The sequence below is a fragment of the Dendropsophus ebraccatus genome, chromosome 5 (genome assembly GCF_027789765.1).
Source record: "Dendropsophus ebraccatus isolate aDenEbr1 chromosome 5, aDenEbr1.pat, whole genome shotgun sequence".
In the NCBI taxonomy this organism is placed as follows: domain Eukaryota; kingdom Metazoa; phylum Chordata; class Amphibia; order Anura; family Hylidae; genus Dendropsophus; species Dendropsophus ebraccatus.
In genome coordinates this window covers 96,626,472-96,642,414 of record NC_091458.1, presented here as the reverse complement: position 1 = coordinate 96,642,414, position 15,943 = coordinate 96,626,472, and the positions used below count along the sequence as shown (strand labels likewise).

The window sequence follows — 15,943 nt, the reverse complement described above, 5'->3', positions numbered from 1 at the left end:
ACACATATCAGAGCATGGGCCATATACTATGGAGGCACATTAGAGCAGGGGGTATATACTATGGGGGCACATTACAGCAGGGGGCACAGCAGGGCTGGACATTATTACTATATGATGGCACAGCAGGGGGCAATATTACTATAGGTGGGCACAACATGAGGACTTTATTACTATATGGAGGCACAACAGGAGATATTATTACTATATGTGGGCACAGGGCACATTATTACTATATGGGAGCACAGCAGAGGATCCTACATACAGTCATACCTACATTCAGTGAGTCACTGAATTACATGTTTTTTCTTTGTTTTAGTTTTTTTTGTAGAAAACTATTTGGTAGGGAACCCTGAAGTGAAAAGGGAAATATTGCTCTTTGCCATAATACACACGCTGCTTTTTAATAGCAGAGTTTTACTGTATCAGCTGAAATTGTGGCAAAACTGCATGAAATAATAATTCTGTAGTCTGCGTGCAGCATATGGTATATACTGTATATAGTCTGTGTGCAGTGTATGATATATAGCCTGTGTGCAGTGTATGGTATATACTGTATATAGTCTGTGTGCAGCATATAGTATATACTGTATATAGTCTGTGTGCAGCATATGGTATGTACTGTATATAGTCTCTGTGCAGCATATGGTATGTACTGTATATAGCCTGTGTGCAGCATATGGTATATACTGTATATAGTCTCTGTGCAGCATATGGTATGTACTGTATATAGTCTGTGTGCAGCATATGGTATGTACTGTATATAGTCTCTGTGCAGCATATGGTATGTACTGTATATAGTCTGTGTGCAGCATATGGTATATACTGTATATAGGCTGTGTGCAGCATATGGTATATACTGTATATAGTCTGTGTGCAGCATGTGGTATATACTGTATATAGCCTGTGTGCAGCATGTGGTATATACTGTATATAGCCTGTGTGCAGCATATGGTATATACTGTATATAGTCTGTGTGCAGCATATAGTATATACTGTATATAGTCTGTGTGCAGCATATGGTATATACTGTATATAGTCTGTGTGCAGCATATGGTATGTACTGTATATAGTCTGTGTGCAGCATATGGTATATACTGTATATAGTCTGTGTGCAGCATATGGTATATACTGTATATAGTCTGTGTGCAGTGTATGGTATATACTGTATATAGTCTGTGTGCAGAGTATGGTATATACTGTATATAGTCTGTGTGCAGCATGTGGTATGTACTGTATATAGCCTGTGTGCAGTGTATGGTATATACTGTATATAGTCTGTGTGCAGCATATGGTGTATACTGTATATAGTCTGTGTGCAGCATATAATATATACTGTATATATCCTGTGTGCAGCATATGGTATATACTGTATATAGTCTGTGTGCAGCATATGGTATATACTGTATATAGTCTGTGTGCAGTGTATGATATATAGCCTGAGAGCAGTGGATGATATATAGTCTGTGAGCAGTGTATGAGATATAGCCTGTGTGCAGCATATGGTATATACTGTATATAGTCTGTGTGCAGCATATGACATATAGCCTGTGCACAGCATATGGTATATACTGTATATAGTCTGTGTGCAGCATATGGTATATACTGTATATATTCTATGTGCAGCATATGACATATAGCCTGTGTGCAGCATATGGTATATACTGTATATAGTCTGTGTGCAGCATATGATATACAGTATAGCCTGAGAGCAGTGGATGATATATAGCCTGTGTGCAGCATATGGTGTATATCCTATGTATGTCATATGCTGCACACAGGCTATATATGCCATATCATGGTCTGCACACAGCTGTGTATTTTAATCCTTATGGTATGTTCACATGTACCATATCCGCTATATATTCTACACAGCCTTTAAGTACTTTCTGGTTGCTCCTTACTGCTTCAGGTAGTGTACATGGTTGGGAACTGCAGATGGGACTTAGACTTGCAAGTCCAGGTTCCTTCAGCGATTCACATCTGCATATGCTGCTGTGGGGGCTAACACAGGGGGCAAGAGAGCACAGAAAGTACTGAAGTGCTGTGTTCTCGCATTGCATTATTAACATAAACACAAAGTGGGAATACACCCCGAGTGGGAATACACCCCTCCCCATCCTGTCTCTAGGGCCTGGAATCTTCCTCTGGACTGCAGCCTGTAGTGACCATCACATGCAAAACAGAGGAGGATGCTGAGCCACACAGCCAGGAGTGAGGAGGGGTAGGTGCTAAGTCTGCTACAGTAAGTAGCCACCTGTATAGATCGCTGTATGGGATATATTTGGGGGGAAAAAAATGGGGGGGCCCCCCAACAAAATTTTTGCTTATAATAATTCCTAGTCGTATATCAAGGGGTCAGGCACTTTATACTGATTAATATCCGATGCTGGCAGGGAGTTTCTCAAAGAGGTAAGCCACCAGAACTGAACTGACTATGGCTTATCCTACCCCATAAAGAACATAGCAACATTTGGCCATGCTGAGCATTTGTGTGTATGGGAAGGACGGGAGAGATAACTTTTGGCTGAACAACAGTTATTGAAGGTATATAGTCATCTTTAGGCTGTGTTCATACAACATTTTTATTTGGCTGTATTTTTTGAATGGCTGTCATTTTTAAGGGTGAAGATACAACTATATTTTTGCCCCAAAAAACGTTGTGTGAACATACTCTGTAAAGTTACCATAAAAGCCCCAACAATAGAGGGGTACTGGCTAAAGAACTAAAAAGTGCTCATGGATTCCACTGAGAGATGGTCAGTGCAGCATTTATACCTCTTTTCTTGACCACTGCGTGCTAAAGTCAAAGATATAAGGTGTCCTATATAATTTAATGAATTTGTGTACATTTATTTCTTGTAGATAAGCTAGTACTAGGGGCAGAAAGCAGAGATGAACGATCTTTTCAAAAATTCGGTTCAGCAGGTTTGACAAACTATAATGTAAACTTCGGGTTTGTGATTAACCAATCTTTAACGAACCGTGCTAAAACAGTTAAATACTTGTAGTGTCTCTTGAACGAAGGAGTGTAGTTCCCTAGTGAGTATTGACCCGCTGTACTATCCACACAGTCAGTAGCAGAAAACAGATTTAGTAGGTGGTGCTAGTCAGCAGCAGGAGACTTAGCCCAATGTTAAGTAACCAGAAGAAAGGGATGTCAGGTTAACATGCACGGGTTAAATACAGGATAAATAGGAACAACACACCTTCGCTATGGCAGAACCACAATATTGCTCAGATGCCAAACAGTGGGCTGAACAGCCTTAGGCTATGTTCATACTACGTAAAAGTACGGCCGTTGTTGCCGATGGCAACAACGGCCGTACTTTTACTGCGGTGGAATGCCTGTTGTTCTATGGGATCCCGGCCGGAGCGTACACACATTGTACGCTCCGGCCGGAATCCCATACGCTGCAGCAAACAACTGACATGTCAGTTTTCTGGGCCGGAATTCAGTGAATTCCCGCCGCAGAAAGACCTGTCAGTTCACACAGTAAAGCGAGCGGCTCCGGCCGCTCGCTTCATTGCGTGCTATGGTAAGCTCTGATGCGGGCGCGCGCTGAAGCGCCCGCATCAGAGCTCTGCGGCCGAAAGATCTTCCGGCTGGTACTTAAGTACCGGCCGAGATGATCCGGCCAGGGACCGGCCGTTCTGTGACCCGGACGGGGTCACGGAACGGCTGGTCTAATACGTAGTGTGAACATAGCCTTAAATAGGATATGTTGAACCAAAACACTTTTGCTATCTATCCTTCAAAAATACTCTCTATGCTCAAAGATGTATAAGATATACACCACTCCTACAGGTAACTTCATACAGAAGAGACATCCGAGCCAAACCACAAATTTTGAAAATAATTAATAAAGTTTATTTGGACAATTAATTTAACATTAATGAAAACATGATAATCACATAAAAATTTGTAAAAAGTTCTTTATAAAATGGAGGACAACACAAGACAGACAGCACAACAAAAGGAAAGGGAGACAACACGGATCACGCATGTGTCATATGAAAGAAAAAACATGTAAGATGCCTGCTTTAGCCGACAAATTTTATATGTTACAAAGTGCCATATGCATCATGCAGTAAATAGAAAATTGTGAAGGCAAAGCGTGCTAATGATGATAGTAATGTAAAATAGATTAGTTAACGGAGGTAAACAAAAAAATAGTAGTAGTAGTAGTTAGGTATTTGACTAAGGGGATTGCTCCTTTATATAGAATTCTCCTTTTTATGTATATGAGTAAACGGATGTATATATGTTCACATGCTTAATACCGATAAGGACTAGCCTTGATTGAGCGGGTTTAGAGCCGCACCTCCTGCTTGTCTGTGTAGTGTGTACTGTTTGTCTTTGTCTCTTAGGTTTGTCCATCCTATGGGTGCTAATGTTCCGGCTGACTCATGGGAACTGTGCAGGCGACGACTTCGCATGCGCAGTGCCGCGGGTTGTCCGTGCATGGGCATCCACTTATCCAAATATTATTTTATAGTTTAAATATCCCCGTTATAAATAACTCTTTAACAGCAATAGAATCCATCTGACAGTATTAGCTTATTATTCGCACATGCGCATTGTACCTCCCGGCGGCCATATTGGTTGGGGCATCTGCAGTTGTGGAGGCGGAAGTGATGGAGGCCCGTCGCTGACGTCGCACTGTTGTGACTCATGAAAGATGGCGCCGGTGCGAAGATCTCTTAGTAATATTGCATATCAGGTAAATTGAGTACTTATACTCTTCACCTGTGAGTAACATCTCCGGATTGGTTGTTCAGCCTGTAAACACCACACTCCCTTCCCATCATGCACCTCCTGACGAAGGGCACACCGAAACGTGCGTTGGGGTGTTTCTGTGGGTAAGGGAGCTACACGGCTCAATTGCATGGTGTCTTTACTTTACTTTTTGTTATGCACTGCATTTTTCCTTCCTGAGGTGACTACTAGCACTATGCACTTTACCATTTTTTCGTTTATATCCGTAAACTAATCTATTTTACATTACTTCATCATTAGCACTAGGGATGGTCCGAACCGAGTTCGGTTCGGGTTCGTACGAACTCGAACCCTCGGTAATGATTCCCGCTGTCTGCCCACTCCGAGGAGCGGGCGGATCCAGCGGGAGGACCACCTGGAAAACTGGGATACAGCCACAGCCATAGGCTGTATCCCAGTTTTCCAGGCGTTACTCCCGCTGTATCCGCCCGCTCCACGGAGCGGGTAGACAGCGGGAGTCTGCTGCCGAGCGTTCGGATTCATACGAACCCGAACCTCGGCAGGTTTGGAACATCCCTAATTAGCACGCTTTGCCTTCGCCATTTTCTGTTTACTACATGATGCATATGGCGCTTTGTAACATATAATTCGTTGGCTGAAGCAGGCATCTTACATGTTTTTCTTTCATATGACACATGCGTGATCTGTGTTGTCTCCCTTTCCTTGTGTTGTGCTGTCTGTCTTGTGTTGTCCTCCATTTTATAAAGAACTTTTTATGAATTTTTGTGTGATAATCATGTTTTCAAATTAATTGTCCAAATAAACTTTATTAATTATTTTCAAAATTTGTGGTTTGGCTCAGATGTCTCTTCTATATGAAGTTACCTGTAGGGTTAAATAGGATACGGTGAGCCAGGACTGTAAGGTACACATTATAGATGTGTACACTGGCCTTTATAAGTTGCAGCCAGAGCACACAAGCGGCCCCTTTGTGCCACACTAGGAACTGCTTTGGTACACCACGAGTGCACCACAGGACAGAAACCCTGGTGATGGTGCATGCCAGGAGAGACAATACACCAGTATTTGCTAACTGCTGATGTTACAAGGATCACACAGTGCAAGAATCACATTAATATAAGCAGCATGATAAAGTATTGAGCCAATACAATGAAAATGTAATGAGAAGTTACTCAGGTACCCCATCCTAAATTATGACACAGAATATGTGGCCCCAGAATAAATACGCCCCCCTAGTCTTTTTTCCTGCTTATTTACAGTGAAAACTTTAATTTTTAATTCTGAATTATTTTCATGTTGTCTGGAATATACAAAGGCCTTCAAGCTACTGTCAGATCTGATGAATTGCTACTGTTCTTCCGAGGCATTTTCTGCCGGCTCTAGGACCTTGACTGCTTGAGCAGTCATGGTTTAGGATTGTGAGCGTGTAAACTGTGGAGAATCAGGAATATCTGTAAAATGGCCTCTAACAGTCCTCTAAGGAACGCAGCCACAGATTGTTTGAGAATATAAATGGGATTTTGACACTGTGTCGTTTAACCATTTCATAAAGGTGCAGCATGTATAATACTAAAAGAAATAAAGAATACGATGTAAATGCTCAATAAAGATTGTACAGTAAGATAGTATTGCATGTACTGTTTTTTTATATTGTAAGAAACAATGTATCATAATAAATGTAAAGCTTAAGCCACCACTGCACAACCAGTTAGTGTGATCATGACCATTTAATGAGATATTCTACCATTTCATTACCACGCTATAATCATTACCTTAAAGGCCACTGTGCGTGTATGCATATAATAGGCATTAAGCTGCATGCGGCACGGGAAGAAGTCATACATTCACATTTCCATTGTAATGAAGCCATTAATGAACAATGATTAATTATCCCTCACTCTCTCATATAAACAGTTATTTTTCTCGAATTTCCTGAAAATACTACCCTTAGACATGAATTGATGCAAATGATGTTATATGTATCCCATCTAGATAATACAAGAAATGAAACAAAGAAAGGTAGGAAGCAAAAGATAGGAAGAAAGACATGAAAGGAATAATCAGAGAAAGAAGGAGAAATACGATGGTTCTTTGAAACATTTTTATACGTACCATTGTCTTCTAAATAAGTTAAAAGAATTGAATTAGATTCCGTTCCTTCGCTGGCATAGTCAAGAGGAATATTGCCATTCACATCTTGCAAAACAACATTTGCACCAGACTAAGAAGAAAAGAAAAAAAGGATAGCCTGAAATTACTGAAATGCAGCAAGCGGTTTCAGACTATGTTCCCACAACGCCTTTATTTGGCCTTTTAACGGCAATCTTTTTGGAGTGTTATGCAAATTATGTCTGTATGCAAATTATGCCAGTGTGTCCGCATGAAAATGATGACCATCCAAGAAGATGGCTGTTAAAGAGCCAAATAAAGAAGTTCTGGGAACACAGCCTCATTATACATTTTTTTTCACTTTACTTATAGGTACAAGTGCACACATTTTGTAAAATGCATCCATTTCTGATATCTCTAAAACCAAAATATGCACCTGACATGTTCACACTCATGCACTGTAACTTTCTTGCCCTAATGGGCACTTCTTTATGGCACAAAGCAATGGCTACTATGATGTCTAAATGGTGTTCAAAATGCATAGTAAATTTGGCATGCAGTGTCTATTTTTAATTCCTGTAATTTTAGACAAAATTTTGGCATTTTACTTAAAGATTTAAGATTACTTTAAGATTTTTACATCAATAGACGTTAGCGCAGGGATGCCAGTCCTGCAGTCCTTTTTTTGAACCATGGCCTGGTTCCCATGCATGGCACCGGTCTATTACCAGGCACCACGTGGGAACTGGCCCGCTGTTAAAAAAAAGGACTGTGGCATGTGCGGCATCCCTGCACCAGTGCCAGTATATTCATGAAAAAATCTGAAGGTACATTCACTGTAAGAGAGCAAATCACTACCAGACAGTCTATGTAGCTATGAATATAATGTAAAAGCACTGTTTGCAAAATCACTATTAGCGCTACACAAATCCCCCCAAAATTAATTTTGCACATCTCCAACACCATATGTAAATTATATTTAACTAAGCATGTAGGTTGTTCTCAGTAGTAAAGTAGTCATTGCTGACGGTAAAAAATCCTCAGTAGTCATGCATAAGTGTCACTGTAGGAGCCAGCAGCGTCACAGAGCTGTCCCTTAGTGCCGATACACCCAGAGAGGCGTGATTACACAGGATCATTCCTGCCAGCTGTGTCTACTTTGTGGATGTGGACCGCCCACATGCTTAGTTAAGTATAATTATCATATAGCGCAAGAGATGTACACAGTTTATTTTCAGTGGATTTGTGTAACGCTAATAGCGAATACTTTTATGTTTGTAAACAGTGGTACCAGCCCAATTACACTGTATTTACAGCTGCAAAGGCTATTTGGTGGTGATTGGTTCCCTTTAATGTTTACAAATAACGTTAAAAAGGCTCATACAAAGATGCTACATTGCTTGAAACATGTGCAACATTTTCTCAAATGTAAATTAAGGTGCCAGGAACCCTTGTAAAGGCAAGAAATGTCCCTAAGTTTTTTTGCGTTTTATTCTCTATTAATTTAAGAATTACAAATGATCAGGAAACTAACAAGGGCACAACCAGTAAGTGTAGTAGAACAGAAGAAGAAATATAGAGATACATAGATATACTTAACGGGATATACTGTGTCATAATATATGGAAATAAAAAGGTAAGAATAATCCCATCCAGTAGGATTTGCATGTTTCAAATTGTAAATAAATTGTCATACATAAATTCAATATCGGGAGAAACTATTGTATATTATCCAACGTAAAGGCAAACTCTGTAAGAGTTTAGTAAGAACAGTAGATAAGACAGCTGTGGGAAAATGTTCTGCTTTGGCTAATCTGATTAATTAAGAAAATCAAACCATAGAGGGGGAAGAAAAGACATAGGAACATGAGGAGGGACCATATGACAAAGTCAATGAGGGCATTTAGCATGTGACCTAGAGTACAGAGCACAAGAAGAAGTATAAAGCATCCTATAATAAACACTCAAGAAACATTAGCCTCCTGGAATAATAGAATGACCAGGCAAATTGAATCTCTAGGGACTGAATATTATCTGAGAAGAGATCCAAAGGAGCAGAGTTCAATATGTAAATGTTTGAGGGCCCTATTACACTGAACGATTATCGTGCAGAAAGTCATTAAGGCGTAAAATTTAAATCAATAATCGTCCTTTGTAATTGCAGGTGTTGAGTCTAGATGAAATTGCTCAGTTGCTTTGTCCATTTTGTAAAATCTTTTAAGATCAGTAGGGACAGTATGTTCTCTATGATTGGAACGACTGGACAAATATCGTTCACCTTGTCCTGTCTGCCTGCATATGAACTGAGATTGCTCAAAAAATTCCAGAAAAGGAGAGAAAAGATGGCTAAGATCTCAGTTATCTTGTTGACTTTGGTTTAAAGGACCAGTCTGTCCTCCTCTTTTTAAAATTTTATTTATTTATTTCATCAAAGTTACAATAAATACAGATTACAAAGCAGAAGGAAACAGACATTCCCAACGGAGCAACGGCGTCCCCAACCCAAGTTGTAGCGTGCATCCCAGAATCGTGTACATAGCATTAAACGGGAAAGAGATCCCAATGTCCGATCATATAAAGGCGGCTATTTCCTCCCAAAAGGGACGTATTTTAGTACAGTTCCAAAGCATATGTAAATAGCTCCTCCCCCCCACCACCACCACCTTAACCAGTCTGTCCTCCTCACTAAAGTAAGTTTGCAATTTGGGGAACAGCTAGTAAGATTGGACTGTGTCAATTATTTTTAGGTTCACTAACTGGTTAACTAGAAGAAAGTAAAGACTTAACAGTTGCTTGAGAGTCACAACCCAATGGGCAACATTGTTTCTAGTTCATAATAAATATGATCTCTTTGCTCTCCATCCCACTCCAAGATACGAAAGCTGAACTAGGCTGCTTGAGCATACCAGTTTGCTTCCCAAGCATGGTCTTGATATCAGTAGTGGTTGGCCCAGTGCAACAGATAGCATCAGTGTGTGGAATCAGAGGGTTAGGCAATGAGGTATAGCCAGCAGTCAAGCACTGAAAAGTTGGTATAGTATGTAGGTGGCAGCCAGAGGCAAAGCCAATAACAGGCAATGAGGCAGGAGGAAAATAGATGGAAGCTTACCACCAGTATTCAACTGGGCCTACAAGTACATGCATTAAGCATGTATACTGAAATAGTGAAAAACTTTTGCAATTTAAAATAACATCAGTTTTTTCCACAATTTAACTGACTGCACTGCAATGCATTGAAGTCAATGGAAAGACAGACGTCCAATGCACACAATGTATTGAATAAAGGAAGTTTGTACCACAGACGTCAACATAATGAACATGACCATTATTTTCGGACGTCTTTTGCAAACAGTGGACATTTTTTATTAGTTGTTCACACACAGTTTTTCTTTTATCACCGTTCTTTCTCAGTTTTAACTATTAAATTCAATGGACTTTTCAAGTAAGACACAGCTAAAGACAAATTAGTAACCCCAAACTAGAATAATGCATCAACAGCTTTCATTGCACTAAGTAGAGGCCAGGCAGTGATTTTAAATGGAGCTGAAAAAACGTTGTGTGAACATAGCCCTAGGTATCTCATGCATCTACAGCTTTGATGGCTCTGAAACCCCCACCAATGTACTGTAACTCTAAATTTATAAAGAGGCACACACCTTCTGATAATTCCAGGTGCTTTTAAAGCTACTTGTGCGGTAGCCTCAAAAGTCTACACCATCTGAGAACCGGCCTAGGGTTCCACTATATATCATCCCTGCTAGAAGCTGTAAATTGTAGTAAATAAGGTACAAGGGGTGGCTGTGGCGAGCATATTGTGCAGATTGGCAAAAGTCTTTTCTTCTTTTTCTTATCGTGGTAAATACTTGAAATCAAAGTATTTTAGGAGTGATACCTTTATTGGCCAACAAAAAACTGTTAGAGCTGTGAGCTTTCGGGATTCACAAGATCCCTTCGTCAGACAAGTTCACAAATGAGTGACTTACAGAAACAACACAACATTTTAGGGATGTTACAAGCCAGAAGGGAGAGACATCTGTGAATGGGGGGGGGGGGTGAGGGGGTATATACATCACATAGATAAGCCAGGGCAATAAAAAGGACTTGTTGTAAATTAAAGGTTATTTGGAAGTCCAAGATTGTTGGTCAGTTCAGTCTTATCTGTGGAGTGTATCCATGTAGTGGGTCATAAATCCAGGTGCCAGGTTTAATCCATGTGTTAATGACTGGAATGTTTTTATCAATTTGAATTCTTTTTCTTGCACATTTTTGCTACTTTTTGGTTGTCTGTTCCTTCTTCAGACATTAATAAGTCCTCCCTCCCACTTTTTGCTCACACATTGCAGTATACATTTTTACCACAAGCTTAAAAAAAAACATAGCAAAATCCAGACAAAACCAGACAAGGACAAAAAATATGTAGGGACACATTTAATTGTTGTTGGATTTTGAAAAAAATCTGCCCTTCATACAATAGTTTTATTTAAGTCTAAGAATTCTCATAATTTGAAGTACAATTTAGTAAACTAGAAATGACCTCTATAATGGAATGAATTATCTTGTCCATGTTAGTTCTTATTCAACATTAAAAGTAAACAGATATATAATACTTCTGACATTACCACACTCATAAAAGTAATTGCCTACATTGATGTTGCCAGTGGTATGCAATATAATTGAACTTTTAATCATGGCACGTGTCTGAGGAGAAGCCGCACCAGAGCAATAACTTAGCAGCTCATTAATGGAAACTTTGCCACCAACTGAGCCAAATAAACACACACAAATGCTCTCAAGTCATTTCACTGCCCTTTAAGTCTACTCTATGAACATTGAGTTGCTCAGTAATAAAGTAAAAGGATTTGTAGCTAAGAATGTTGTAGTTTTCCATATTATGTGACAATTATTCAGATATATTAGTAAACATTTCAAATTTCCCTATCACTCATGTTAAGGGTGCCTTCACACAAACCAGATTCGCAGCAGATTTCACGCTGGGAGCTTGTAGTGAAATCCACTGCGAATCCTTGTACAGTGCACAGGCAGCACTGATTGGCTGATGGGGACCGACGCGAGACAGAGCCTCACATGCAGCCACAGCGCGGAGCAGGTAATGTATGCTGCTGGCTGGGGGCGGCAGGGGGTTAAAGGGGCGGGGTTACATATTCGCAGCGGAATCCGCTGGGAATACGGTACATGTGAAAGCACCCTAAGAAATAATTACACATTTAATGGTCAGTGTACATCTGTGCAGCATTACCCCCTTGATAAATGACGGCTAAATGGGCAAACCTGCTAGCAAGCTTTTTCTCCTAAATCATATTTGAAAAATGGAGGACAGATATATGATGATTTCTCACCACACAGGTGGTTAACGTTGTATTGTCAGTGTAAGTTTAAACAGTGCACATGTCCTCAGCGGTAATTTCCTCTCTGTGGCCGGAAGTTTGGGTATCCATGGATACGAACACAATGGGGGAGATTTATGAAAGGGTGTAAATATACACCTGGTGTAAACTGCCCACAGCAACCAATCACAGCTCCTGTTTTATTTTAACAGAGCTGAAACTTGAGCTGTGATTGGTTGCTGTGGGCAGTTTACACCAGGTGTATATTTACACCCTTTCATAAATCTCCCCCTATGAGACCATATCCATGGATACACAAATTTCTGGCCACAGGGAGGAATTCATCACCAATTTGGTCAGCAGACGTTTTGACAGATCACTAGTGCAGCAGGTGTAAAGTATCAAGTGAGCTTTCCTGGCCTGCGGGACATGCTGCCACTTTGGGATTTGCTGCATCCAGCCCAAACCATAGTTGGGGAAACAGGGGCAGGGAGCTGTGAAGAAGCCTGAACTGTGAGACTGTTGGCTGGGCTCTGGAGTGAAAGCGTGCCATAGGATGTCATAAATAATGACTACCTGACAACACAGCCAAGGAAGCAGATGGGACATGGGGCAGGAGTGGACCATCAGTATTACTCAAAACTATCCATGACATTAGTAACATCAGTGACATCCATGTAAGTAGTTCTGGTTTCGTGACCGGAGAGTTTTGCACCCTGGGGCTGGGTTCACACTACGTATATTTCAGTCAGTATTGTGGTCCTCATATTGCAACCAAAACCAGGAGTGGATTAAAAACACAGAAAGGCTCTGTTCACACAATGTTGAAATTGAGTGGATGGCCGCCATATAACAGTAAATAACTGCCATTATTTCAATACAACAGCCGTTGTTTTAAAATAACAGCAAATATTTGCCATTAAATGACGGCCATCCACTTAATTTCAACATTGTGTGAACAGATCCTTTCTGTGTTTTTAATCCACTCCTGGTTTTGGTTGCAATATGAGGACCACAATACTGACTGAAATATACGTAGTGTGAACCTTGCCTAAAGCTGGTTGTAGCAAGGCAACAGACTGATCCTTGATTGACTTTGAGTTACAGTTAGGAGTGGGTCTAAATTCCCTTTCTCCCTTTATTTTGTATTAAGATGTTAAAGCAGAACTGTGGGTAGTGGCTGTCCCATTGCAACAACTGGCATCAGTATGAGGTACCAGAGGACTAAAAAAAGAAGTGCAGTCTGCAGTCCGTTCAGTCAAACACTGGAGAGTTGGTATAGTATGCAGGTGTCAGGCAAAAGCACAGCCAATAACAGGAAAAAGGGTCAAGGCAAGTAGTATACAGACAAAAGCTGATCACCAGTGTAAAACTGGGCCTACAAGAGTCAGAGAGTACATGGATTAGGCCTCTCCACTGAGGAGATAGAGAGTGGGTTGATTAGTGTATTACCGTACCAGTGCACCTGTATAAATGGTACCACAATCATCAAACTGTGTTTGTCAAGTTATTGCTGTTCTATCCACTGAACAATGCACCATTAGGACCTATACAAGAACAACAGCCGGCAGATAGTTAGGTCACTGTATGTCTCTAAGCTTAGAATAAAACAGTCATAAATCTTGCAGTACACATACTGTAACTACTCTAAAACCTATAATACAAGTGGCTGCACATCCTCAAATAAACATATACATCAAACGCTGGGTGAGGAAAGCATATTAATAAAGTACTGTACATAACTGAAGGCTTGGCTACTGATAGGGACCACCTGTCGACTGACGGGGCCCTTGCTGTCACATTGGTGGGCACCAATATTATAAATGGCACAAGGTAGGTGGGAGATTTTGTAGATTTTCATTGTGGCCCAAGAGATTTTGGTTACTTTCCTGCGGTCATTTTTATTTGATATATCGCGATAATCTTTACTTTTCAAAGCCTCCTGGTCACTGGCAAACAACAGTTTAATCAGCTACTTTTTTAAAATAAAATTTAATATTTCAGCCAAAAGATAGCAACTGTTTTACCCTAGGCGACAAATGTTCCACTAAATAAAGTAGGTTAAATCTTTGATTTATTTCATTACTTATTACAATTAGAATATTGTAGCTGACCTCAATACTGTGCTTAGTAGGATGCTACATTCTGTCAAGAATAAAGTCATATTATCATTATTAACCTCTGAAATAAAAAAAAAAATATATACATTTAAACATGATCTTAAAGCTATGAAATAAAACTGAAAGAAAAAGTACAAAACCTGTTTCCAGACAAAGGTAATAATTATATGTAGACTTTAAAAAAGTCTTAAAACAAATTGTGCACTGTAAATCACTGTGTAGCTATATCCCTGTGTATTATAAATACTATCAGGGGCACAGTATGCATTACAATAACAATCAGGGGCACAGTGTGTGGCAGTATTATTTGCAGAGGGTACAGTGTGTGGCAGTATTATATGCAGAGGGCACAGTGTGGGGCAGTATTATATGCAAAGCGCACAGTGTGGGACAGTATTATATGCAGAGGGCACAGTGTGTGGCAGTAATATATGTAGAGGAAACAGTGTGTATTAATGATATCAAGGGGTACAGTGTGTGGCAGTATTATATGCAGAGGGCACAGTGTGGGGCAGTATTATATGCAGAGGGCACAGTGTGGGGCAGTATTATATGCAGAGGGCACAGTGTGGGGCAGTATTATATGCAGAGGAAACAGTGTGTGTTAGTGATATTCAGGGGAACAGTGTGTGGCAGTATTATATGCAGAGGAAACAGTGTGTGTTAGTGATATTCAGGGGCACAGTGTGTGGCAGTATTATATGCAGAGGGCACAGTGTGTCTTAGTAGCAGTAGTAGTGCCCTAAGTGGTGAGTGCTAATTGCTAGGGTACGCAGTGGTGTCTTGGATTACAAGCATAATTGGTTCCGGGACAGTGCTTGTAATCCAAATCACTCTTAAAACCAAGCAAATTTACCCATAAGAAATCATTGAAATGCAGACAATTGGTTCCACACCCCAAAAATAATGATTTTTTTCTTAAATTCTGAATAACAGGTAAAACAAACATTTAGAAAGCTGGATATGTCATATTATAAGTTACTGTAGAGTATAGCAATCAGCATGTGGAGTATAACGTATAGTAAGTGTATAGGAATGAAAAAACAGCAGCAATTTGTAGATAGTGTGAATGTCAGAGTGTGAGCTCAGCCACATTTTCAGCAGCAGTGTGTATAGCTGAGTGTGAGTGAAGGCACATTATAGCAGCAATGTGTATAGCTGAGTATAGGCACATTATAGTAGCAGTGTGTATAGCTGAATGTAAGTGCAGGCACATTATAGCAGCAGTGTTTATAGCTGAGTGTAAGTGCATGCACATTATAGCAGGAATTGAGAGGATGGGAAACACAAGGCAGAGACTACAGGAAGGAATGAGCAGTGTATAGGGTGAGTACAGTGTAGCAGCACTCTCTGTCCAGGGAGAGAGGAGTTACAGCTATGGCAAGATTGCCTCCACAGTCCTGTGCCCTGATACAACCCCCAGCCTGAAGTTAATCTGCTATGATTTAGAAGATGAAGGAGGCTACCTTGGTCAGAGTACAGGGCTGTAGACCACCCTATGCAGACCATGCCCCTTCGCTGCTCCCCCTCCCACCCAGTACAGGAAGCTTTTAAACCAAGGCAATGCTCTGAAAGAAAGTTACAATTTAAAAAAACTATGAGTTCTTCTTGCAAAATGCTCTCAATCAAAG

The 15,943-nt window shown here is 40.3% G+C and overlaps 1 protein-coding gene across 1 annotated transcript in view; it reads right to left on the bottom strand.

Moving 5' to 3' along the window:
- Positions 1 to 15,943, bottom strand: part of MYO16 (myosin XVI) — a 202,436-nt gene that overhangs the window by 173,467 nt on the left and 13,026 nt on the right. Inside the window, exon 4 of the mRNA XM_069972945.1 lies at positions 6,851 to 6,959. Within this exon, the coding sequence (XP_069829046.1) occupies positions 6,851 to 6,959 (109 nt within the window). The remainder of the gene's footprint in view (positions 1 to 6,850; positions 6,960 to 15,943) is intronic.